Source organism: Rhinoraja longicauda, chromosome 3, assembly GCF_053455715.1.
Source record: "Rhinoraja longicauda isolate Sanriku21f chromosome 3, sRhiLon1.1, whole genome shotgun sequence".
Classification (NCBI taxonomy): domain Eukaryota; kingdom Metazoa; phylum Chordata; class Chondrichthyes; order Rajiformes; family Arhynchobatidae; genus Rhinoraja; species Rhinoraja longicauda.
The window spans coordinates 95,342,593-95,368,289 of record NC_135955.1 but is presented as its reverse complement, the minus strand read 5'-3'; the positions used below and the strand labels follow the sequence as shown (position 1 = coordinate 95,368,289).

At 47.0% G+C, this 25,697-nt stretch overlaps 1 protein-coding gene across 5 annotated transcripts in view; it reads left to right on the top strand.

The window, feature by feature from the left end:
* acsl1a (acyl-CoA synthetase long chain family member 1a) overlaps positions 1–25,697 on the top strand; it is a 179,699-nt gene that overhangs the window by 135,244 nt on the left and 18,758 nt on the right. For all 5 annotated transcript variants that reach the window (XM_078396684.1, XM_078396685.1, XM_078396683.1 and 2 more), the window contains exons 10-15: positions 1,253–1,326; positions 4,121–4,198; positions 11,008–11,142; positions 12,312–12,446; positions 20,316–20,411; positions 23,265–23,337. In XM_078396684.1, coding sequence (XP_078252810.1) covers positions 1,253–1,326; positions 4,121–4,198; positions 11,008–11,142; positions 12,312–12,446; positions 20,316–20,411; positions 23,265–23,337 — 591 coding nt within the window. The remainder of the gene's footprint in view (positions 1–1,252; positions 1,327–4,120; positions 4,199–11,007; positions 11,143–12,311; positions 12,447–20,315; positions 20,412–23,264; positions 23,338–25,697) is intronic.

The following is a 25,697-nucleotide window of genomic DNA, read 5'->3' as shown; positions in this document are numbered from 1 at the left end:
TAATAACTGACTCTAGCATTTTCCCCACTACCGATGTTAGACTAACTGGTCTATAATTCCCCGTTTTCTCTCTCCCTCCCTTTTTAAAAAGTGGGGTTACATTAGCTACCCTCCAATCCTCAGGAACTACTCCAGAATCTAAAGAGTTTTGAAAGATTATCACTAATGCATCCACTATTTCTGAGGCTACTTCCTTAAGCACTCTGGGATGCAGCCTATCTGGCCCTGGGGATTTATTGGCCTTTAATCCATTTAATTTACCTAACACCACTTCCTGACTAACCTGGATTTCCCTCAGTTCCTCCATCTCGTTAGACCCCCGGTCCCCCGCTATTTCCGGCAGACGGTTTATGTCTTCCCTAGTGAAGACAGAACCAAAGTAGTTATTCAATTGGTCTGCCATCTCCTTGTTCCCTATGATCAATTCACCTGTTTCCGACTGCAAGGGACCTACATTTGTCTTAACTAGTCTTTTTCTCTTCACATAATTCGGCCCTTCGAGCCAGCGCCACTATTCAATGTGATCATGGCTGATCATTCTCAATCAGTACCCCGTTCCTGCCTTCTCCCCATACCCCCTGACTCCGCTATCCTTAAGAGCTCTATCTAGCTCTCTCTTGAATGCTTTCAGAGAATTGGCCTCCACTGCCTTCTGAGGCAGAGAATTCTACAGATTCACAACTCTCTGACTGAAAAAGTTTTTCCTCATCTCCGTTCTAAATGGCCTACCCCTTATTCTTTAACTATGGCCCCTGGTTCTGGACTCCCACAACATTGGGAACATGTTTCCTGCCTCTAAGGTATCCAACCCCTTAATAATCTTATATGTTTCGATAAGATCCCCTCTCATCCTTCTAAATTCCAGTGAATAACAAGCCCAGTCTTTCCAGTCTTTCAACATACGACAGTCCCGCCGTTCTGGGAATTAACCTAGTAAACCTACGCTGCACGCCCTCAATAGCAAGAATACCCTTCCTCACATTTGGAGACCAAATGTGAACACAGTACTCCAGGTACGATCTCACCAGGGCCCGGTACAACTGCAGAAGGACATCTTTACTGATAGTCAAATCCTCTTGTTATGAAGGCCAACATGCCATTAGTCTCGTTATGAAGGCTAAGTGGGTAGGTTGGGCTGAAGGGGCTGGCTCTATGTTGTATGACTCTTTGACTCGACTGGTTTTGATTCTGATGATGGATGGATGCAGATTGATAAGGTGTTAATAAAATGTGATTTCTGTTGCTCTTTCAGGAAGCCCCAAAGGAGCATTGCTGACTCATAAAAATATTGTGGCTAATTTCTCTGCTTTTGTCAAAGTTACCGAGGTAAATGTCAGATGCTTTTATTAGGAGTTATATTTTTTAAACCGCACTTCAGTCTTTGTTAAGATCTGCAGGCATATCATGTAGGTTGATTGTTTCCATTTGTGACTGTTTCAATGCAAACTTTCCTGTCACTTGGGGTGGTAACTAGGGTTGCCAACCGTCTCACTCCCAAATAAGGGACAAAAGGTGACGTCACCCCCCCCCCCCCGGCGCCCCACGTGACCTCACCCAGCCAGCGGCCACATGCTCCCGCTCCACCAATGGCGGCCGCCCCGGTCGGGAGGCGAGTTGCCACGCATCCTCCATTAGGCGAACACACTCGGCTCCGTTCCCCAAAATTTAGCCTATACTGCCCGGGCCTACAGCGGTCCCCGGGCCTACAGCGGCCCCAGGGCCTACATTGTCCGGGCCTACAACGCTCTCTGGTCCAAATACTGGACAAGGGCGGTCCCGTACGGGGCAAACCAATTTAGCCCAATATACGGGATGTTCCGGCTAATACGGGACAGTTGGCAACCCTAGGTGTAGCTAAAGCCAAAGTCTTTGGGTTGAAATGACTTTATATTGCGTTGTGGGGGACATGCCGAACATCCTAAGCCTTCTCAGAAAGTAGAGGGGTTGGTGTGCTTTCTTGGTCTTTGCTTCAATACAGGTGGTCGAGGAGAAGTTGTTGGTGATGTTGACGCCTTGGAATAGACAATAGACAACAGGTGCAGGAGGAGGACATCCGGCCCTTCGAGCCAGCACCGCCATTCAATGTGATCATGGCTGATCATTCACAATCAGTACCCCGTTCCTGCCTTCTCCCCATACCCCCTGACTCCGCTATCCTTAAGAGCTCCATCCAGCTCTCTCTTGAATGCATTCAGAGAATTGGCCTCCACTGCCTTCTGAGGCAGAGAATTCCACAGATTCACAACTCTCTGACTGAAAAAGTTTTTCCTCATCTCTGTTCTAAATGGTCTACCCCTTATTCTTAAACTGTGGCCCCAGGTTCTGGACTCCCCCAACATTGGGAACATGTTTCCTGCCTCTAACATGTCCAACCCCTTATTAATCATATACGTTTCGATAAGATCTCCTCTCATCCTTCTAAATTCCAGTGTATACAAGAATTAGAAGTTTTCAGCCACCAGGAAGTCATAATGCGGCTCTAAAGGACGTTCAGGCCGTATTTGGAGAACTCTGGTCACCCTTCATGACAGGAAAAATGTACAGAAGCTCTAGAAAGGAGCGGAGGAGATTTAACAAATTGCTGCTTGGATTTGTGGCGATCCCAGGATAGGCCAGGCCACTACAGTTTCAGCTGTAAGGAGAGGTCGGATAGACTTGGACTGTTTTCTCTGGAACGTCAGAGGTTCATGGGGTTGAGAGATTTGATAGATTTACGAGAGACAAAGGGTAGACATACACTTTTCCCCCCCAAAGTGGAAATGTCCAAACTAGGGGTGAGACGCGCGACGTTTAATGGAGATGTAGAGGGAAAGTTTTATTTTTTACACAGATGAGAAAAAACTTTTTCACCCAGAGAGTTGCGAATTTGTGGAATTCTCTGCCACAGAGGGCAGCGGAGGCCAATTCACTGGATGAATTTGAAAGAGAGTTAGATAGAGCTCTAGGGGTTAGCGGAATCAAGGGATACTAGACCAAATGGACCCGTTGGGCCCAAACCTCTCCTGCATTGGTGCAGCACCCTCTCCTCCCCCCTTCCCCCTCCCCCTCCTTCCTCCCCCTCCCTCCTCCCCTCCCTGTCCCTACCACCCCCTCTCCCTCCATTCCCCCTCCCTCCCTCCCTCCATCCCCCCCTCCCTCCATCCTCCTCCCCTTCCCCTCCCCCACTCCATCCCCCTCAACCCCCCTTATGCTCCCTCCTCCCCACCTCCCTCCACCCCCTCCCTCTCTCCCTCCCTCCCTGCCCCTCCCCCCCTAGGAGATAGATTTAAACTTTAAAATGTGAATAACTTTAATAATATAACACCGATTTCAATGAAACTTCTCCCATTAGCACCAAAGGGACAACGGAGAGTAAGGTGGGCCTAAAATTGTTGCGCTATCGTGTACCGTTTTGGCTGTAGTTCAGGAACAAACAAACAAACAAACAAGAGTTTTAGTGTATAGATGGGGAGAAGGCAGGCACAGGTTACTGATTGTGGATGATCAGCCATGATCACAATGAATGGCAGTGCTGGCTCGAAGGGCAAAATGACCTCCTCCTGCACCTATTTCCAATGTTTCTAATATAAAAATAAACGCCTGCTTATATATAGAACATGCGAGGCTTTTATATTTAGTTTACCCACTCTGTGACAACAGGTTAGAAAACCTCTTGGACTTTGTTCTGACAATGCAATTAACAAATAATAAACACTGGTGTTATGGTACTTTTTCCTCTTTCCACTTTTTTATGCTTTCAATATAGAAATAGATGTGTCTAACTGATTTTTATTTTCTCTTTCCACTCACTTCATTCTTCTCCCCAAATCATGTAGACTGACGGATTTTCTGAGTCCAGTCCAGGTGATACTCTATGCTGGCTCGAAGGGCCGAATGGCCTCCTCCTGCACCTATTGTCTATTGTTTATTCTCCCCAAATCATGTAGAGTGGCGGATTTTCTGAGTCCAGTCCAGGTGATACTCTATGCTGGCTCGAAGGGCCGAATGGCCTCCTCCTGCACCTATTTTCTATGTTTTCTAATCTCTTTCTTGCCTCTGGGTCGTACGTTTTGAAAGATTGCTGGAGGCGGGTGTCTCTAATCTATCTGTACATTATGGGTTGTGTGTTATGTTTTTACAGGGGCAATGGATGGCATCACCCTCCGACATACACATCTCGTTTTTGCCACTTGCACACATGTTTGAGCGTCTGGTGCAGGTAAGATACAGAATTTCTAGACGTTACGACGTATATTTAATGTTCCGGCTGGTTCAGAGGGCTGGAGGATTATCTCATACACGTTATTACAATTGGAGCGACTCAGCGGGTCAGGCAGCATCTCTGGAGAAAAGGAATAGGTGACATTTCGGGTCAAGACCCTTCTTCAGACTGAGAGTCGGGGGGAGAAGGAAACGAGAAATGTACATAGACAACATAGAGAGATGTAGAACCAATGAATGAAAGGTATGGAAAAAAAAGTATGTATATCTTTCATTTGATTGTTCTATATCTCTCTATATCGCCATCTATATCTCGTTTCCCTTTCCCCTGAAAAAGGGTCTCAACTCGAAACGTCACCTATTCCTTTTCTCCAGAGATGCTGCCTGACCCGCTGAGCTACTCCAGCGTTTTGTGTCTATCTATGGTTTAAAACAGCCTCTGCAGTTCCTTCAAACTCATTACAATTGTAGCACTTGTTGTAGGAGCTAAATTTGGGCATTTCGGTCCATCATCTATTCCATCAGTTTTATTAGCATATTATTATAGTTATGTTCGGAGAGATAGTCCAAAGGATATTTACCAGGCTAGTTCCTTGGACAACCTATCAAGGGAGGCTGGGCAGTTTGAGTTTAGACTTTAGAGATACGGCGTGTGAACAGGCCCTTTGGCCCATCGAGTCCGCTCTGGCCATCGATCACACATTCACACTAGTTCTATGTGCAATGGCAACTTCAGTCTTTTCCAGTAAGCTCTTTTCTAATGACCATTACTTCACAGGGAGCAGAAGTGATCTTGAATGGCCTATAGACAATAGACAATAGGTGCAGGAGTAGGCCATTCTGCCCTTCGAGCCAGCACCGCCATTCAATGTGATCATGGCTGATCATTCTCAAGTCAAGTCAAGTCAAGTCAAATTTATTTGTCACATACACATACTCGATGTGCAGTGAAATGAAAGTGACAATGCCTGCGGGTTGTGCACAAAAATAATTACAGTTACAGCATATAAATAAAGTTAATAAGTTACTAAACATAGCACCAAAAGTGTCGACAAAAATTTAGTCTCTGGGGTTATCAAAGTTGACAGTCCTGATGGCCTGTGGGAAGAAGCTCCGTCTCATCCTCTCCGTTTTCACAGCGTGACAGCGGAGGCGTTTGCCTGACCGTAGCATCTGGAACAGTCCGTTACTGGGGTGGCAGGGGTCCCTCATGATCTTGCTTGCTCTGGATCTGCACCTCCTGATGTATAGGTCCTGCAGGGGGACGAGTGTAGTTCCCATGGTGCGTTCTGCCGAACGCACTACTCTCTGCAGGGCCATCCTGTCCTGGGCAGAGCTGTTCCCAAACCAGACTGTAATGTTGCCGGACAGGATGCTCTCTACAGCCCCAGAGTAGAAGCAATGAAGGATCCTCAGTTGTCTAAGGTGGTAAAGGCGCTGCTTAGCCTTACCCACCAGTGCGGCAATGTGCATTGCCCACGTCAGATCCTCTGCGATGCGGACTCCCAAGTATTTGAAACTGCTCACCCTATCCACAATAGACCCATTTATCTCCAGTGGCGTGTACGTCCTTGGATGTTTAGCCCTTCTGAAGTCCACAATCAGCTCCTTTGTTTTAGTGACATTCAAGAGGAGGCTATTGTCCTGACACCAGAGTGCCAGATCAGCCACCTCCTCCCGGTAGGCCTTCTCATCGTTGTTGGAGATCCGGCCCACCACCACAGTGTCATCAGCAAACTTGATGATGGAGTTTGAGCTGAACCTGGCCCTACAGTCATGTGTGTACAGGGAGTACAGTAGGGGGCTAAGGACGCAGCCCTGGGGGGATCCTATGTTCAGGGTGAGGGAGCTAGATGTGTGTTCCCCCATCCTGACCACTTGGGGCCTGGCGGTGAGAAAGTCCAGGACCCAGGCACACAGAGGGGTGCTAAGCCCCAGTTCCAGCAGCTTCAATCAGTACCCCGTTCCTGCCTTCTCCCCATACCCCCTGACTCCGCTATCCTTAAGAGCTCTATCCAGCTCTCTCTTGAATGCATTCAGAGAATTGGCCTCCACTGCCTTCTGAGGCAGAGAATTCCACAGATTCACAACTCTCTGACTGAAAAAGTTTTTCCTCATCTCCGTTCTAAATGGCCCACCCCTTATTCTTAAACTGTAGCCCCTGGTTCTGGACTCCCCCAACATTGGGAACATGTTTCTTGCCTCTAACGTGTCCAACCCCTTAATAATCTTATACGTTTCGATAAGATCTCCTCTCATCCTTCTAAATTCCAGTGTTTTGGAGGTGCAGTGCGGAAACAACTATCCTTCGCCCCAACGAGTCCACGCCGACCATCAATCACCCTTACACTAGTTCCATTCTACACATCAGGGACGGTTTACTGCAAATGCTGGTTTAAATCAAAAGTAGACACAAAATGCTGGAGTAACTCAGCGGGTCAGGCAACATCTCTGGAGAGAAGGAATGGGTGACGTTTCAATAGACAATAGACAATAGGTGCAGGCCATTCGGCCCTTCGAGGCAGCACCGCCATTCAATGTGATCATGGCTGATCATGCACAATCAGTACCCCGTTCCTGCCTTCTCCCCATACCCCCTGACTCCGCTGTCATTAAGAGCTCTATCTACCTCTCTCTTGAATGCATCCAGAGAGTCGGCCTCCACTGCCTTCTGAGGCAGAGAATTCCACAGATTCTCAACTCTCTGACTGAAAAAGTTTTTCCTCATCTCAGTTCTAAATGGCCGACCCCTCATTCTTAAACTGTGGCCCCTGGTTCTGGACTCCCCCAACATCGGGAACATGTTTCCTGCCTCTAGCGTGTCCAACCCCTTAATAATCTTACATGTTTCGATAGGATCCCCTCTCATCCTTCTAAATTCCATTGTATACAAGCTGGGTCGAGACATTTCTTCAGACCTTTTTGGTGGTAGTTTGCACAGTTGTAAACATGTTCTCCAGGTGGAATCATCATTTCCTACGCTGTAAAAATCTGAATGTTTTTGCACAAATACACGCCAGGTTTTGTTAGCTGGAAGAATGGAACTACATTCTATCTTTGTCCCGCCCCCCCCCCCCCCCCCCCCCCCTCCCCTCACACCAGTCTGAAGAAGTGTCTCGACCCGAAACGTCACCCATTCTTTCTCTCTCTCGAGATGCTGCCTGACCCACTGGAGTTGCTCCAGTATTTTGTGTCTACCTTCGATTTAAACCAGCATCTGCAGCTGTTTTTTCCATACAGGTTTTGGAAGCCAAAGATTGACAAGAAACCGATGTTGTACACAGCCAATACAGCTGGACAGAAGCAGAAACATCTGCTTTTAATCTGAGGTTAAAACAGAAGGTTGTTCTTTTTTTGTGTGTGTGTACTGGTAACCAAGAGCTAATGTGAAAATCTTTGACAACAAATGCTTGTCTAAACTTCCAGAAAGCAAGATTACGAGGGACATAGATCAGATAAATAAACAGTCCAAGAGTAGAGAAGGGTCTTGACCCGAAACGTCACCCATCCCGTCTCTCCAGAGATGCTGCCTGACCTGCTGAGTTACTCCAGCATTTTGTGAATAAATTCACACAGATGATAGTCAATATATGGAACGAGCTGCCAGAGGAGACCATAGGACATAGGAGCAGAATTAGGCCTTTTAGACAATAGACAATAGGTGCAGGAGGAGGCCATTCGGCCCTTCGAGCCAGCACTGCCATTCAATGTGATCATGCTTGATCATTCTCAATCAGTACCCCGTTCCTGCCTTCTCCCCATACCCCCTGACTCCGCTATCCTTAAGAGCTCTATCTAGCTCTCTCTTGAATGCGTTCGGTGAATTGACCTCCACTGCCTTCTGAAGCAGAGAATTCCACAGATATTCCACATATGGAGATATTCATTCCACAGATCTTTTGGCCCATCAAGACTACTCTGACATTCAATCGTGGTTGATCTATCTTTTCCTCGCCACATCATTCTCCTGCCCTCTCCCTGTAACCAAAGTACCCAATGTCTTGGCCTCCACAGCTGTCTGAAGCAAGGAATTGCACAAATCCATCATCCTCTGGCTAAAGAAATTCCTCCTCATCCCCATTCCAAAGGGTACATCCTTTTATCCTGAGGTCGTGGCCTCCGCTTTGAGACACTCCCATCACTGGAAACATCCTCTCCCACATCCACTCGGAGATTAGTGGGCAAAATTAGGGCACATGGTATTGGGGGTAGGGTACTGACATGGATAGAAAATTGGTTGACAGACAGAAAGCAAAGAGTGGGGATAAATGGGTCCCTTTCGGAATGGCAGGCAGTGACCAGTGGGGTACCGCAAGGTTCGGTGCTGGGACCCCAGCTATTTACGATATACATTAATGACTTAGACGAAGGGATTAAAAGTACCATTAGCAAATTTGCAGATGATACTAAGTTGGGGGGTAGTGTGAATTGTGAGGAAGATGCAATAACGCTGCAGGGTGACTTGGACAGGTTGTGTGAGTGGGCGGATACATGGCAGATGCAGTTTAATGTAGGTAAGTGTGAGGTTATTCACTTTGGAAGTAAGAATAGAAAGGCAGATTATTATCTGAATGGTGTCAAGTTAGGAGGAGGGGGAGTTCAACGAGATCTGGGTGTCCTAGTGCATCAGTCAATGAAAGGAAGCATGCAGGTTCAGCAGGCAGTGAAGAAAGCCAATGGAATGTTGGCCTTCGTAACAAGAGGAGTTGAGTATAGGAGCAAAGAGGTCCTTCTACAGTTGTACCGGGCCCTGGTGAGACCGCACCTGGAGTACTGTGTGCAGTTTTGGTCTCCAAATTTGAGGAAGGATATTCTTGCTATGGAGGGCGTGCAGCGTAGGTTCACTAGGTTAATTCCCGGAATGGCGGGACTGTCGTATGTTGAAAGGCTGGAGCGATTGGGCTTGTATACACTGGAATTTAGAAGGATGAGGGGGGATCTTATTGAAACATATAAGATAATTAGGGGATTGGACACATTAGAGGCAGATAACATGTTCCCAATGTTGGGGGAGTCCAGAACAAGGGGCCACAGTTTGAGAATAAGGGGTAGGCCATTTAGAACGGAGATGAGGAAGAACTTTTTCAGTCAGAGGGTGGTGAAGGTGTGGAATTCTCTGCCTCAGAAGGCAGTGGAGGCCAGTTCGTTGGATGCTTTCAAGAGAGAGCTGGATAGAGCTCTTAAGGATAGCGGAGTGAGGGGGTATGGGGAGAAGGCAGGAACGGGGTACTGATTGAGAGTGATCAGCCATGATCGCATTGAATGGCGGTGCTGGCTCGAAGGGCTGAATGGCCTACTCCTGCACCTATTGTCTATTGTCTATTGTCTATTGTCACTCTATCTAGGCCTTTCATTCTCAATGAGCCGCCCCCTCATCCTTCATCCTCAGAAGGCAGTGGAGGCCAATTCTCTGAATGCATTCAAGAGAGAGCTAGATAGAGCTCTTAAGGAGTCAGGGGGTATGGGGAGAAGGCAGGAACGGGGTACTGATTGAGAATGATCAGCCATGATCACATTGAATGGCGGTGCTGACTCGAAGGGCCGAATTACCTCCTCCTGCACCTATTGTCTATAAACCCCAGCAAGATCAGGGCCAGAGCCTTCAAACGCCCCTCAGATCCCCGAACCCAATCATCTGTGGGATTGGTAGTGGAGCCAGATACCATGACAACGTTTGGAAGGCATTTGAACATGTACTTGGATAGGACGTAAGTTGAGGGACTGAAGAATAATGCAGTCTGATGAGATTAATGTCGGGGGCATCTTGGTCAGCATGGATGAGGTGGACATTTTTGACCTTTCCATGGTTCCATGAGTGTGAGAAACGCACAGAAGGTTTGATTGCTCAGTCTACAGAGAAAAGAAGAGTGGACGTTTTGGGATCTACTCATTTTGTCACCCACCCTTGGGGTCTACACATTTTGGGATCTACTCATTGGTCACCAACCCTTTCACCAACAGGTTAACCCATTGTATTTGCCCAGCATGATGGTAGTCCTTTTCCATTGTAAGGTCATAAGTGATAGGAGCAGAATTAAGACATTTGGCCCATCAAGTCTACTCTGCCATTCAATCATGGCTGACCTACCTCTCCCTCCTGACCCCATTCTCCAGCCTTCTCCCCGTAACCCCTGCTATTCCCCGTAACTTGCGCGGTAGGAAGGAACTGCAGATGCTGGTTCAAACCGAAGAAAAGCACAAAATGCTGGAGCAACTCAGCCAGCGGGTCAGGCAGCATCTCTGGTTGAGAAGGAACGGTGGCACAGCGGTAGAGTTGCTGCCTTACAGCGAATGCAGCGCCGGAGACTCAGGTTCGATCCTGACTACGGGCGCCGTCTGTACGGAGTTTGTACGTTCTCCCCGCGACCTGCGTGGGTTTTTTCCGAGATCTTCAGTTTCCTCCCACACTCCATAGTGGGTGTAGGATAGTGTTAATGTGCGGGGATCGCTGGGCGGCGCGGACCCGGTGGGCCGAAGGGCCTGTTTCCGCGCTGTACCTCTAAATGAAAAAAATGAAAATGAAATGAATGGGTGACGTTTCGGGGTCGAGACCCCTTCTTCAGACTGAGAACTTCAGACTCCCGATAACTTACGGGACTTAATAAGGTTCGCGCTCGCCCCTGAAGTGGGGCTTGAACCTGGAGCACCTGGCTCACGAGGGTAGCTATGCAAAGACTGTGCACGCGCTCAGAGGCAGGTCTGACCCCTTTAGTTCACTTCTGGACAGAAGGCGCTGTCCCGCTGGATGGTTGTAGATGTTGGGATGTGGTTAACGTGTCTGTGCACCATTTTGCCGTTGCTCCACAGACAGTGGTCCTCTGTCACGGCGCACGGATCGGATTTTTCCAGGGAGACATCCGACTGCTGATGGATGACATCAAGGTGCTGAAGCCAACGATCTTCCCCCTTGTCCCGCGCCTGGCCAACAGGTTGTACGATAGGGTAAGCCGGGATTCTTGCGCAAGACTCTTTTACCCAGAACAGTGGAATCAACAACCAGACGTCATGGGTTTAAGGTGAGGTAGGGGTGGGGGGCAGGACGGAGCTTGTCATTGTGATCAGCCGTGATCACAATGAACGGCGGTGCTGGCTCGAAGGGCCAAATGGCCTCCTCCTGCACCTATTTTCTATGTTTCTACAGGTGGATGCAGGTGAGAGGGGTTTATAAGTTCCAGGAGCAGAATTAGGTCGTTCGGCCTATAAAGTCTACTGCATCATTCAAATCGTGGCTGATCTATCTCTCCCTTTCTAACCCTATTCTCCTGCCTTCTCCCCATAACCCCTGACACCCCGTACTAATCAATAATGTCAATCTCCTCCTTAAAAATATCCATTGACTTGATCTTCACAGCCGTCTCTGGCAATGAATTCCACAGATTCACCACCCTCTGACTAAAGAAATTGCTCCTCGTCTCCTTTCTGAAAGAACATCCTTTTATTCTGAGGATATGTCCCCTGATCCTAGACGCTCCCACTAGAGTCTGGGCACCATGTTATAGGAAAGATAATGTCAAGCTTCAAAGGATTCTGAAAAGATTTAGGAGGATGTTGCCAGGACTAGAGGGTGTGAGCTATAGGGAGAGGTTGAGTAGGTTGGGTCTCTATTCCATGGAGTGCAGGAGGATGAGGGCTGATCTTATAGAGGTGTACAAAATCATGAGAGGAATAGATCGGGTAGATGCACAGAGTCTTTTGCCCAGAGTAGGGGAATCGAGGACCAGAGGACATAGGTTCAAGGTGAAGGGGACCACCTGCCCATTTGTAATTTATACAAAAAAAAAGAATCAAATAAAGACGTACAGGTGTGTAGGTTAATTGACTGGGTAAAATGTTTTTAAAAAATTGTCCCTAGTGTGTGTAGGATAGTGTTAGTGTGCGGGGATCGCTGGGCGGTGCGGACCCGGTGGGCCGAAGGGCCTGTTTCCGTGCTGTATCTCTAAATCTAAAAAAAATAATATCTAAATACACTTTCATCATGCAAATATATATATGGCATATTTATTGAATTTTACAGTTGTGCAAAAGCAGATTTATTTTCATGGTCACAAGACGACCGTTTGCCGTGACTTCTGAGACCTTTAATGAAGTTTTTACCTGTCTTTCACTTCCAGATTCATAACCAGGCCAACAGTTTTTTAAAAAGAATGATATTGCAATTAGCTTCCTGGGGAAAGATCGCGGAGCTTCGGAGAGGGATAATGCGTCGAGACAGTATCTGGGACCTTTTGGTCTTTAACAAAGTTCAGGCAAGTATAGTCAAGTCAAGTTTATTTGTCACATCCACATACACGATGTGCAGTGAAATGAAAGTGGTCACGCCTGCAGATTGTGCAAAAAAAGAATTACATTTACAGTATATAAATTAAAATTAATACAGAAAAGAAAATTTAGTCCCTGGAGTTATAATCGTTAACAGTCCTGATGACCTGTGGGAAGAAACTCCGTCTCATCCTCTCTGTTTTCACAGCGTGACAGCGGAGGCGTTTGCCTGACCGTAGCAGCTGGAACAGTCCGTTGCTGGGGTGGCAGGGGTCCCTCATGATCTTGCTTGCTCTGGATCTGCACCTCCTGATGTATAGGTCCTGCAGGGGGGCGAGTGTAGTTCCCATGGTGCGTTCTGCCGAATGCACTACTCTCTGCAGGGCCATCCTGTCCTGGGCAGAGCTGTTCCCAAACCAGACTGTGATGTTGCCGGACAGGATGCTCTCTACAGCCCCAGAGTAGAAGCAATGAAGGATCCTCAGAGACACTCTGAATTTCCTCAGTTGTCTAAGGTGGTAAAGGCGCTGCCTTGCCTTACCCACCAGTGCGGCAACGTGCGTTGTCCATGTCATATCAATAGACAATAGACAATATCCTCTTTGATGTGGACCCCCAGGTATTTAAAACTGCTCACCCTATCCACAGTAGACCCATTTATCTCCAGTGGCATGTACGCCCTTGGATTTTGAGCCCTTCTAAAGTCCACAATCAGCTCCTTAGTTTTTTTGGCATTCAAGAGGAATGTCAGGCGCGCAATAATAAATGGTGAACTTAAAAGTCCTTAATAAAATAACGAGCGATGTGTAGGAAGGAACTACAGATGCTGGTGTGTACCGAAGAAGCTGGAGTAACTCAGCGGGTCAGGCAACATCTCTGGAGAAAAGGAATAGGTGACGTCTCGGGTCAATAGACAATAGGTGCAGGAGGAGGCCATTTGGCCCTTCGAGCCAGCACCGCCATTCAATGTGATCATGGCTGATCATTCTCAATCAGTACCCCGTTCCTGCCTTCTCCCCATACCCCCTGACTCCGCTATCCTTAAGAGCTCTATCTAGCTCTCTCTTGAATGCATTCAGAGAATTGGCCTCCACTGCCTTCTGAGGCAGAGAATTCCACAGATTCACAACTCTCTGACTGAAAATGTTTTTCCTCATCTCAGTTCTAAATGGCCTACCCCTTATTCTTAAACTGTGGCCCCTTGTTCTGGACTCCCCCAACATTGGGAACATGTTTCCTGCCTCTAATGTGTCCAATCCCCTAATTATCTTATATGTTTCAATAAGATCCCCCCTCATCCTTCTAAATTTCAGTGCATACAAGCCTAGTCGCTCCAGTCTTTCAACATATCATAGTCTCGCCATTCCGGGAATTAACCTAGTAAACCTACGCTGCACGCCCTCAATAGCAAGAATAGGGTCGAGACTCTTCTTCCGATGACTGAAGTCTGAAGAAGGATTCTCGACCCGAATTCCTTTTCTCCAGAGATGCTGTCTGACCCGCTGAGTTACTCCAGCTTTTTGGGTTTATCTTCGAAATAATGAGTGGGATTGGTAATATTTTGTTTCCCTTTCAATGTGTAGATTGAATGCGCTTTTGTGTGCGAGATTTTCTTGCGTAGGCTGCAGTTTTTCAACATTGCATTTAATTAGAGTTTCAGTGAACGGTCGATTCTTATTTATTTTAATTCTTTGTTTTAAATGGACGGAGGCTTTTAAAGTAGAATTTTGACATTTATTTCTCAAGAGGGAGTTAGTTTTAGCTCTTAGATTTAGCTCTTTGGGCTAAAGGAATCAAGGGATATGGGGAGAAAGCAGGAACTGGATACTGATATAGGATGATCAGCCATGATCATATTGAATGGCGGTGCTGACTCGAAGGGCCGAATGGCCTACTCCTGCACCTATTTTCTATGTTAAGCTCCATAATTTAGAACGGCTCTTGTCATTTGATTGAGGGCTGGGAAAGGGAAAACTGGAAAATCTACAACAATAGTTGAAGATAATTTATGTTGTTGGTGGTCAGACAATGTCTTGATCTCACTTGAGTTTAGTTTATTGTCACGTGTACCGAGGTACAGTGAAAAGCTTTTTGTTGCGTGTTAACCAGTCAACGGAAAGACCGTACATGATTACAATCGAGCCGTCCGCAGTGTACAGATACTTGATAAAGGGAATAATGTATAGTGCAAGATAAATTCCATGTCAGGTCTTGACCTGAAACGTCACGCATTCCTTCTCTCCAGAGATGCTGCCTGACCCGCTGAGTTACTCCTCTACCTTCGATTTAAACCAGCATCTGCAGTTTTTCTCCCATACAAAGTCCAGTAAAGTCCGATTAAAGATAGTCCAAAGATCTTCAATGAGGTAGATAGTTGCTCAGGACCGCTCTCTAGTTGTTGATGAGATGGTTTAGTCATCTGCCCTTGAGGGAAGCGATCCACTTTTTACACGGTTAAATTGTACTTGTGGCTCATCGTTGCCTCTTTCCCTCCCTGCTCTCAACTCAAATTTGTGCTCCTAAACTTCATTTCCAGAGTTAGAAACATAGAAACATAGAAAGTAGGTGCAGGAGTAGGCCATTCGTCCCTTCGAGCCTGCACCGCCATTCAATATGATCATGGCTGATCATCCAACTCAGTATCCTGTACCTGCCTTCTCTCCATACCCTCTGATCCCTTTAGCCACAAGGCCCACATTTAACTCCCTCTTAAATATAGCCAATGAACTGGTCTCAACTACCTTCTGTGGCAGAGAATTCCACAGATTCACCACTCTCTGTGTGGAAAAAAAACTTTCTCATCTCGGTCCTAAAAGACTTCCCCCTTATCCTTAAACTGTGACCCCTTGTTCTGAACTTCCCCAACATCGGGAACAATCTTCCTGCATCTAGCCTGGCCAACCCCTTAAGAATTTTGTAAGTTTCTATAAGTTGATGTTGATACATAGGTGAACTCCTATTGAACGCCATGAATTTTAACGATAATGTTTTGGTTAATGTTTGGGGAGGCCATTATAAAACTGAGGTGAGAAAAAACTCTTTCACCCAGAGAGTTGTGAATTTGTGGAATTCTCTGCCACAGAAGGCAGTGGAGGCCAATTCACTGGATGGATTTAAAAGAGAGTTAGATAGAGCTCTAGGGGCTAGTGGAATCGAGGGATATCGGGAGAAGGCAGGCACGGATTACTGATTGTGGATGATCAGCCATGATCACAATGAATGGCGGTGCTGGCTCGAAGGGCCAAATGGACTCCTCCTGCACCTACTTTCCATGTTTCTAAATATGAGGGTTGTTAAATGCGAAGGTATTGAATAAAATGGGATGTTTAGTTTAGTTTAGAGATACAGCGCGGAAACAGACCCCTCCAGCCCACCGAGTCCAAACCGACCAGCGATCCCCGCACACTAACACTATCTTACACACACTAGGGACAATTTACACATACGCCAAATCAATTAACCTGTATACCTGTACGTCTTTGGAGCGTGGGAGGAAACCGAAGATCTCGGAGAAAACCCACGTGGAGAACGCACAAACTCCGTACAGACAGCGCCCGTAGTCGGGATCGAACCCGGGCCTCCGGCGCTGCAAGCGCTGTAAGGCGGCAACTCTACCGCTGCGCCACCGTGACCGCCCCCCATGTTGTGTTCTCTGCTTCTGAAAGCCGAACACGAGGAACTGCAGGTGCTTTGGAAATGTACCCAGCTCTACCACTTCTCCTGGCACCACAAAATGCTGGAGTAACGGGTCAGCGGGTCAGGCAGCATCTCTGGAGAACGTGGACAGGTGGTGACGTTTCACAGAGTGCTGGAGTAACTCAGCGGGTCATATCATCATATCATATCATATATATACAGCCGGAAACAGGCCTTTTCGGCCCACCAAGTCCGCGCCGCCCAGCGATCCCCGCACATTAACACTATCCTACACCCACTAGGGACAATTTTTACATTTACCCAGCCAATTAACCTACATACAGGCAGCATCTCTGGAGAACATGGACAGGTGGTGACGTTTCACAGAGTGCTGGAGTAACCCAGCGGGTCAGGCAGCATCTCTGGAGAACGTGGATAGGTGGTGACGTTTCACAGAGTGCTGGAGTAACCCAGCGGGTCAGGCAGCATCTCTGGAGAACGTGGACAGGTGGTGACGTTTCACAGAGTGCTGGAGTAACCCAGCGGGTCAGGCAGCATCTCTGGAGAACATGGACAGGTGACGTTTTACAGAATGCTGGAGTAACCCAGCGGGTCAGGCAGCATCTCTGGAGAACATGGACAGGTGACGTTTTACAGAGTGCTGGAGTAACCCAGCGGGTCAGGCAGCATCTCCTGATATATAATTGAATATATACAATTTATTAATCAGCGAATAATGGGACTCTAACTCTGATTTCACCTGAAGAAGGGTCTCGACCCGAAACGCCACCCATTCCTTCTCTCCTGAGATGCTGCCTGACCCGCTGAGTTACTCCAGCACTCTGTGTCTACCTGCACCATTTGATTCTGTTATCTCCTTCCTGGGCGCTAACTTTGCCCTCAACGGTCTTAGTGGTGTGTCAGATTCAGTAACATTACTTCGACACAATGCTATTTGAGTGCCTCAGCTGCTTCCCCCTGGTGGTCAAACCGCTGGGCTGTTGTCACATCTCAGAAAAGAATCCTTGCTAGTTAACGTTGAGAATTTCTCGACTTTGGGCACCACGTAAGAGAATGGAGGCTAAAGTCTTCTGTACGCACTTGGTGGGCAGAGATGTCTGATCATTTTGTGCTCTTGTGGAGTTTGATTTAGACAGTTACGGAGGTGGTCTGGTCATCTAGTCTTGGTCTAGCCATCTTAATGCCAGTGGCAAAAAAATCTTAGAGAGGTGTATAAAATCACGAGGGGAATGGATCGGGTAGACGCACAGAGTCTCTTGACCAGAGTAGGGAAACCGAGAACCAGAGGACATAGGTTTAAGGTGAAGGGGGAAAAAAAATTTAGGAATCTGCCGGGTAACTTTTTTACACAAAGGGTGGTGGGTGTACGGAATGAGCTGCAGGAGGAGGTGGTCGAGGCAGGGACTATCGCAACGTTTAAGAAGCAATTGGACAGGTACATGGATAGAAACAGAGAGAAACATAGAAAATAGGTGCAGGAGGAGGCCATTCGGCCCTTCGAGCCAGCACCGCCATTCATTGTGATCATAGCTGATCATCCACAATCGGTAACCTGTGCCCAACTTCTCCCCATATCCCTTGATTCCACTAGCCCCAGAGCTCTATCTAACTCTCTTTTAAATTCATCCAGTGAATTGGGCTCCACTGCCTTCTGCGGCAGAGAATTCCACAAATTCACAACTCTCTGGGTGAAAAAGTTCCTTCTCACCTCAGAGGGGGAGTAGGCCGGATAACATCTCATGGCGGGCCGGATGTGGCCCCCGGGCCATAGTTTGGAGATCCCTGGTTTAGAGATACAGCGCGGAAACAGGCCATTTCGGCCCGCCGGGTCTGCGCCGACCATCAATCCCCGCACACTAACACTATCCTACACCCACTAGGGACAATTTTTACATTTGCCCAGCCAATTAACCTACAAACCTGCACGTCTTTGGAGTGTGGGAGGAAACCGGAGAACTTGGAGAAAACCCACACAGGTCATGGGGAGAACGTACAAACTCCGTACAGACGGCACCCGCAGTCGGGATGAAACCCGGGTCTCCGGCGCTGCATTCGCTGTAAGGCAGCAACTCTACCGCTGTGCCACCGTGACCGCCCTGTTGAGTTACTCCAGCTATTTGTCTCTCTCATATGAAGAAAGACTGGATAGACTCGGCTTGTACTCGCTGGAATTTAGAAGATTGAGGTGGGATCTTATAGAAACTTACAAAATTACATAAGGGGGAAGTCTTTTAGGACTGAGATGAGAACGTTTTTTTTCACACAGAGAGTGGTGAATCTGTGGAATTCTCTGCCATAGAAGGTAGTTGAGGCCAGTTCATTGGCTATATTTAAGAGGGAGTTAGATGTGGCCCTTGTGGCTAAAGGGATCAGGGGGTATGGAGAGAAGGCAGGTATGGGATACTGAGTTGGATGATCAGCCATGATCATATTGAATGGCGGTGCTGGCTCGAAGGGCCGAATGGCCTACTCCTGCACCTATTTTCTATGTTTCTATGTTTTATAGATTTATCAGTGATTGGAAAGTGATGGTTGGTATCAGATTGACCCAAATAATGTTGCATGTGGCATTGATGTGTAGCATCTTTCATGGCCTAAGGATGTCTCATGTGTTTTGCTTTGTGATATAGGAAATGCAGGATTTGATTAATGTGTAGCAGAATCCCATAAACAACGCAACAAACATGATTTCAACCCATAAACTGTTTAACATTGACTCCATCTAGACAATAGACAATAGGTGCGGGAGTAGGCCATTCGGCCCTTCGAGCCAGCATCTACACTTCACTCTGCCTCGGTAAGGCCAGCAACATAATCAAGGGCCAGTCTCACTCCCTCATCTCCCCTCTCCCATCAGGCAAGGGGTACAGAAGTGCGAAAACGCACACCTCCTGATTCAGTTTGATCAGTCTGAAGGAGGGTCTCGACCCGAAACGTCACCCATTCCTTCACTCCAGAGATACTGCCTGTCCCGCTGAGTTACTCCAGCACCTTGTGTCTACCTCCAGATTCAGTTTCTTCCCAGCTGTTATCAGGCAACTGAACTATCGTATCAACAACTAGAGAGCAGTCCCGAGGTACTATCGACCTCATTGGTGGCCCTCGGACTATCCATATCGGACTTTACTGGATTTTATCTTGCACTAAACGTTTTTCCCTTTATCATTTATCTGTACGCTGTTGATAGCTCGATTGTAATCATGTATTGTCTTTCTGCTGACTGGTTAGCACGCAACAAAAGCTTTTCACTGTACCTCGGTACACGTCCTGCTCTACGACCACATTTAACAGCACCTCATATTTCGCTTGGGCAGCTTGCAGCCCAGCGGTATGAACATTGACCACCAACTTTAGATAGTTCCTCTGTCTCTCTCTTCCCCTCCCCCCTTCCCAGTTCTCCCTCTATCTTCCTGTCTCCACCTATATCCTTCCTTTGTCCCGCCCCCCCTGACATCAGTCTGAAGAAGGGTAAGAAAATAACTGCAGATGCTGGTACAAATTGAAGGTATTTATTCACAAAATGCTGGAGTAACTCAGCAGGTCAGGCAGCATCTCAGGAGAGAAGGAATGGGTGACGTTTCGGGTCGAGACCCTTCTTCAGACTGATGTCAGGGGGGCGGGACAAAGGAAGGATATAGGTGGAAACAGGAAGATAGAGGGAGATCTGGGAAGGAGGAGGGAAAGAGAGGGACAGAGGAACTATCTAAAGTTGTAAAAGTCAATGTTCATACCACTGGGCTGCAAGCTGCCCAGGCGAAATATGAGGTGCTGTTCCTCCAATTTCCGGTGGGCCTCACTATGACACTGGAGGAGGCCCATGACAGAAAGGTCAGACTGGGAATGGGAGGGGGAGTTGAAGTGCTCGGCCACCGGGAGATCAGATTCGTCAATGCAGACCGAGCGCAGGTGTTGAGCGAAACGATCGCCGAGCCTGCGTTTGGTCTCGCCGATGTAAAGAAGTTGACATCTGGAACAGCGGATACAATAGATGAGGTTGGAGGAGGTGCAGGTGAACCTCTGTCTCACCTGGAAAGACTGTTTGGGTCCTTGGATGGAAGGGTCTCGACCCGAAACGTCACCCATTCCTTCTCTCCTGAGATGCTGCCTGACCCGCTGAGTTACTCCAGCATTTTGTGAATAAATATCTTTGACAGTAAACTAAAGTAACTAACTAACTCACAAAGCTATTTCGTCCACAGGCCAGTCTGGGTGGTCAGGTAAAATTGATGGTGATTGGAGCAGCCCCGGTATCTGATACTGTCCTTACCTTTGTCAGGGCAGCTTTGGGTTGTCAGGTAAGCTGCATTTTTAATTTCTTTACACAATTATTTTTTTTAAATTAATTTGTACATGAAATGTGAGATTGAATGATGGAAGGAATACACAGCGACTTTGAGCGTCATTGATCAGCATCGAGGGACAGTTGTCCAAATGTCCACTGTCTGTCCAAATCAAACCCACTTCTCTTTTCACGTTCATACCGTCTGTAACGGAAACATAGACATTTTTTGTCTATAGACCCCAGAACAAGGGGTCACAGTTTAAGGATAAGGGGGAAGTCTTTTAGGACCCAGATGAGAACGATTTTTTTCACACAGAGAGTGGTGAATCTGTAGAATTCTGTGCCACAGAAGGTAGTTGAGGCCAGTTCATTGACTCTATTTAAGAGGGAGTTAGATGTGGCCCTTGTGGCTAAAGGAATCAGGGGGTATGGAGAGAAGGCAGGTACAGGATACTGAGTTGGATGATCAGCCATGATCATATTGAATAGTGGTGCAGGCTTCTACATAGAAACCTCGACAATAGGTGCAGGAGTAGGCCATTCAGCCCTTCGAGCCAACATTCTCTCCTGAGTTCTTCAGATAGTTCCTCTGTCCCTCCCGTCCCCTCCTCCTTCCCAGATCTCCCTCTATCTTCCTGTCTCCACCTATATCCTTCCTTTGTCCCGCCTCCCTGACATCAGTCTGAAGAAGGGTCTCGACCCGAAATATCACCCATTCCTTCTCTCCCGAGATGCTGCCTGACCTGCTGAGTTACTCCAGCATTGTGTGAATAAAAACCATTCTCTCCTGAGATGCTGTCTGACCCGCTGAGTTACTCCAGCACTTTGTGTCTACCTTACTCTAAATGTGGTCTCATCAACGTCTTATATGACTGTTCTTGGGAAACTGGACCCTCTAGAAACTTTTGGGATACTCTAGACCTTTTCACTCTCATGTACAGCATTGCTTTGGCGCCATCTTGCCTCTGCACCTGCACTGACAGACTTTAACGCCATCTTGCCTCTGCACCTGCACTGACAGACTTTGGCGCCATCTTGCATCTGCACCTGCACTGACAGACACAGCACTGACTAATGCCCTCGCTGTTATTGACAAGAGTCAAGAGTGTGTTTTATTGTCAGATGTCCCAGACAGAACAATGAAATTCTTACTTCTTGTGTGGCAGTGTGAGCCAGTTAAAAATAACACAAGAATGGCGGTGACATTGCTGATAATGTTTCACAAAACATCCAATGCCAGCTTTAGATTGTTCCATTCATCGTAGCCACAAAATACTGAATGACAATTATTTCCAAAAACGTAGAAAACATCGAAAACAGGTGCTAGAGGAGGCCAGTTGGCCCTTTCAGCCAGCACCGCCATTCATTGTGATCATGGCTGATCATCCACAATCGGTAACCCGTGCCTGCCTTCTCCCCATATCCCTTGATTCCGCTAGCCCCTAGAGCTGTATCTAACTCTCTCTTAAATCCATCCAGTGATTTGGCTTGCACTGCCCTCTGTGGCAGAGAATTCCACAAATTCACAACTCTGGGTGAAAAAGTTTTTTCTCACCTCAATTTTAAATGGCCTCCCCTTTATTCTTAGACTGTGTGGCCCCTGGTTCTGGACTCCCCCAACATTGGGAACATTTTTTCTGCATCTAGCTTGTCCAGTCCTTTTATAATTTTATACGTCTCGATAAGATCCCCTCTCATCCTTCTAAACTCCAGTGTACAAGCGCAGTCTTTCCAATCTTCCAATCAAAAGAGAAACAAGGAACTACAGGTGCAGAAATCTTGAGCCAAACACAAAATGCTGGGGTAACTGAGCGGGTCAGATGGCATCTCTGGAGGACATGGATAGACGATGTTTCGGGTTGACACCCTTCTTCAGACTTCTTCACTGAACCTTTTCCAGATTGAAGAGGAGTTCCGACCTGAAACGTCACCGATCCATATTCTCCAAAGATGATGCCTAACCTACTGAGTTACTCCAGTTCTTTATGCCTTTTTATAGATTTATCAGAGATTGGAAAGTGATGGTTGGTATCAGACTGATCAAAATAATATTGCATGGAGCATTTACATAGCATCTTTCATGACCCTTCAAGAGGAGTTGAGTATAGGAGCAAAGAGGCCCTTCTGCAGTTGTACAGGGCCCTGGTGAGACCACACCTGGAGTATTGTGTGCAGGTTTGGTCTCCAAATTTGAGGAAGGATATTCTTGCTATTGAGGGCGTGCAGCGTAGGTTCACTAGGTTAATTCCCGGGATGGTGGGACTGTCATATGTTGAAAGAATGGAGCGACTGGGCTTGTATACACTGGAATTTAGAAGGATGAGAGGGGATCTTATTCAAACATATAAGATTATTAAGGGATTGGACACGCTGGAGGCAGGAAACATGTTCCCGATGTTGGGGGAGCCCAGAACCAGGGGCCACTGTTTAAGAATAAGGGGTAGGCCATTTAGAACGGAGATGAGGAAAAACTTTTTCACCCAGAGAGTTGTGAATCTGTGGAATTCTCTGCCTCAGAAGGCAGTGGAGGCCAATTCTCTGGATGCCTTCAAGAGAGAGTTAGATAGAGCTCTTAATGATAGCGGAGTCAGGGGGTATGGGGAGAAGGCAGGAACGGGGTACTGATTGTGGATGATCAGCCATGATCACATTGAATGGCGGTGCTGGCTCGAAGGGCTGAATGGCCTCCTCCTGCACCTATTGTCCATTGACCCAGGACATCACCTATTCATGTTCTCCTGAGATGTTCCCTTGACCTGCTGAGTTACTCCAGCACCTGGTGTTTTGCTCAATTCTTCTCAATGGTTTTACTTGATCTGGGGCAACTTTTTTTAATTCAGTAAGCTGTAGACTTTTGTCATTCCAGTTCTATGAAGGATTCGGGCAGACGGAATGCACGGCAGGCTGCTCAATGACCATTCCTGGAGATTGGTCAGCAGGTAAGACTCTACATCCAACCCAGTGTTGAGATTCAAAGCTTTGGTTTGTTTATAAGAAACCCGAAGGCCAAAATTGACGAGATTCACTTCGCATCGGGGCCCCACCTACTGCCCCCAACCCTGCCCACTCCACTTGCCATGGTACCTTCACCATGGCAACCCAGGGATTTTCTTCAAAGTAGATGATAGCGGAGTCAGGGGGGTACGGGGAGAGGGCAGGAACGGGGCACTGATTGTGGACGATCAGACATGATCTCATTGAATGGCGGTACTGGCTCGAAGGGCCGAATGGCCTACTCCTGCACCTATTGTCGATTGTCTAAATGGAATATCATTGATATGTCAAAGAAACTAAACAAATCCAACTGCACCTTGGCCCCTTTTGGCTCTACCTCCCTATATACTTTATTTAACTTTGCAAGGATGGAAAGGCAGTGGGGATTAGTCTAATTTGACATCACGTTTAGCACAGACATTGTGGGCCGAAGAGCCTGTTCCTGTACTGTACTGTTCTACGGTCCATGAACACAAACCTTCTCCTGTTATTGTGATCTTGAGCTGACCGTTACTGCAATATATTCTAGAACGCTGTGGAGGCCAAGTCATTGGGTATTTTTAAGGAGGGGATTGGCAGATTCTTGATTAGAAACGGTGTCAAGGATTATGGGTGGGAAAGCAGGAGAGTGGCGCTGAGCGGGAAAGATAGATCAGCCATGATTGAATGGCGGTGTAGACTCGATGAATTCCGTGAATGGTGGCCGATTAGGAAAAGGGGAGATGCAACGAGACCTGGGTGTCGTGGTACACCAGTCATTGAAAGTAGGCATGCAGGTGCAGCAGGCAGTGAAGAAAGCGAATGGTATGTTGGCATTCATAGCGAGGGGATTTGAGTATAGGAGCAGGGAGGTTCTGCTGCAGTTGTACAGGGCATTGGTGAGACCACACCTGGAGTATTGCGTACAGTTTTGATCTCCTAATCTGAGGAAAGACATTCTTGCCATAGAGGGAGTACAGAGAAGGTTCACCAGATTGATTCCTGGGATGGCAGGACTTTCATATGAAGAAAGACTGGATAGACTCGGCTTGTACTCGCTGGAATTTAGAAGATTGAGGGGGGATCTTATAGAAACTTACAAAATTCTTAAGGGGTTGGACAGACTAGATGCAGGAAGATTGTTCCCGATGTTGGGGAAGTCCAGAACAAGGGGTCACAGTTTAAGGATAAGGGGGTCTACCAACACCATCACCACAGTAAAGAAGGCACAGCAGAGACTCCACTTCCTGAGGATCCTCAGGAAAACCAACCTGCAGGAGAAGCTCATGTTGTCCTTCTATCGCTGCTCCATTGAGAGTGTGCTGGCATACTGTATAACCACATGGTATGCCAGCTGCTCAGAAAAGGACAGGAAGGCCCTTCAGAGGGTCATCACGACGGCCCAGAAGATCATCGGCTGCTCACTGCCCTCCCTGGAGCACCTGTTCAGCCTACGCTGCCTCAGTAGAGCAGGCAAAATAATAAAAGATCCATCCCACCCCGGCCACCATCTGTTTGTTCATCTGCCCTCTGGTCGACGTTTCAGGTCGATCAAATCCCGAACAAACAGACTTAAGAACAGTTTTTACCCCAGGGCCATACGAGAACTGAACACTACCTTTGCACTAGGCAACACCGTTAAAAAATCTTGTACTTAATATAATTGTATTTAATTGTATTTATGTATTTATTTGTTTTTGCATTTATTGCATATATGTTTGTACGCACCGTCAGGATTGGCTATTTTTAAAATTTCGTTGTACTCGTTGCAATGACAATAAATGAATATTATTATTATTATTATTATTATTATTATTATTTTAGGACCGAGATGAGAAAGATTTTTTTCACACTGAGAGTAGTGAGTCTGTGGAATTCTCTGCCACAGAAGGTAGTTGAGGCCAGTTCATTGGCTATATTTAAGAGGGAGTTAGATGTGGCCCATTGTGGCTAAAGGGATCAGGGGGTATGGAGAGAAGGCAGGTACAGGATACTGAGTTGGATGATTAGCCATGATCATATTGAATGGCGGTGCAGGCTCGAAGGGCCGAATGGCCTACTCCTGCACCTATTTTCTATGTTTCTATGATGGGCCGAATGGCCTGATTCTGCTCGTATGACTTACATACCTTCTAACTATTTGCCATTTCTTTGCTGCCTGCTCACAATGCATTCATCAGGGTATATATGACAATTTATTTTATCTCATAATCATACTTTATTAGCCAAGTATGTTTTGCAACATACGAGGAATTTCATTTGCCACACAGTCATACCAATAAAAAGCAACAGGACACACAAAATATATTTTAACATGAACATCCAC